General features: G+C 65.1%; 1 protein-coding gene across 1 annotated transcript; it reads left to right on the forward strand.

Annotated features, from left to right (window-relative positions):
• Window positions 1–99: 99 nt before the first annotated feature.
• On the forward strand, window positions 100–348 carry DQ04_27101000 (hypothetical protein; the record flags this gene model as incomplete). The annotated part of the gene is made up of 1 exon (XM_009318361.1): window positions 100–348. One exon carries the CDS (start codon window positions 100–102, stop codon window positions 346–348), a length of 249 nt encoding a protein of 82 aa, XP_009316636.1.
• Window positions 349–370: the final 22 nt, after the last annotated feature.

Raw genomic sequence — 370 nt, forward strand, 5'->3', positions numbered from 1 at the left:
CCGTCCGCCTTATCCGGGGCGCGGTGGGTGCGCTTGCGGCTGTGGCCGCCAAGCTGCGACAGCACCGTCAGCGGCACACCAAGGGAGCTGAGCCAGCGAATGGCATCGGCGCTCTTCACTGAGAGTGTCTTGACGAGCCCGGGGTCGGTGTTGCCACCGAGACCCGACTTGAATGTGTCCCGCTCAAAGTACTTCCCACCATCCTGGATGCTCGCCTTTGCTTGCGCGCGTGTGCCCCAGCCGTTGATGCCGGATGTGGCCTTGGCGCTGTTGCCGCCGAGTGTCGCCTCCTTTTCGAGCAGGATGACTTGTGCACCGCAGTTCGCTGCCTCAATCGCGGCGGACTGACCGGCGAGACCGCCACCCACAA

This window comes from Trypanosoma grayi (assembly GCF_000691245.1).
Source record: "Trypanosoma grayi strain ANR4 Tgr_2710_V1, whole genome shotgun sequence".
NCBI classification, from domain to species: Eukaryota; Euglenozoa; class Kinetoplastea; order Trypanosomatida; family Trypanosomatidae; genus Trypanosoma; species Trypanosoma grayi.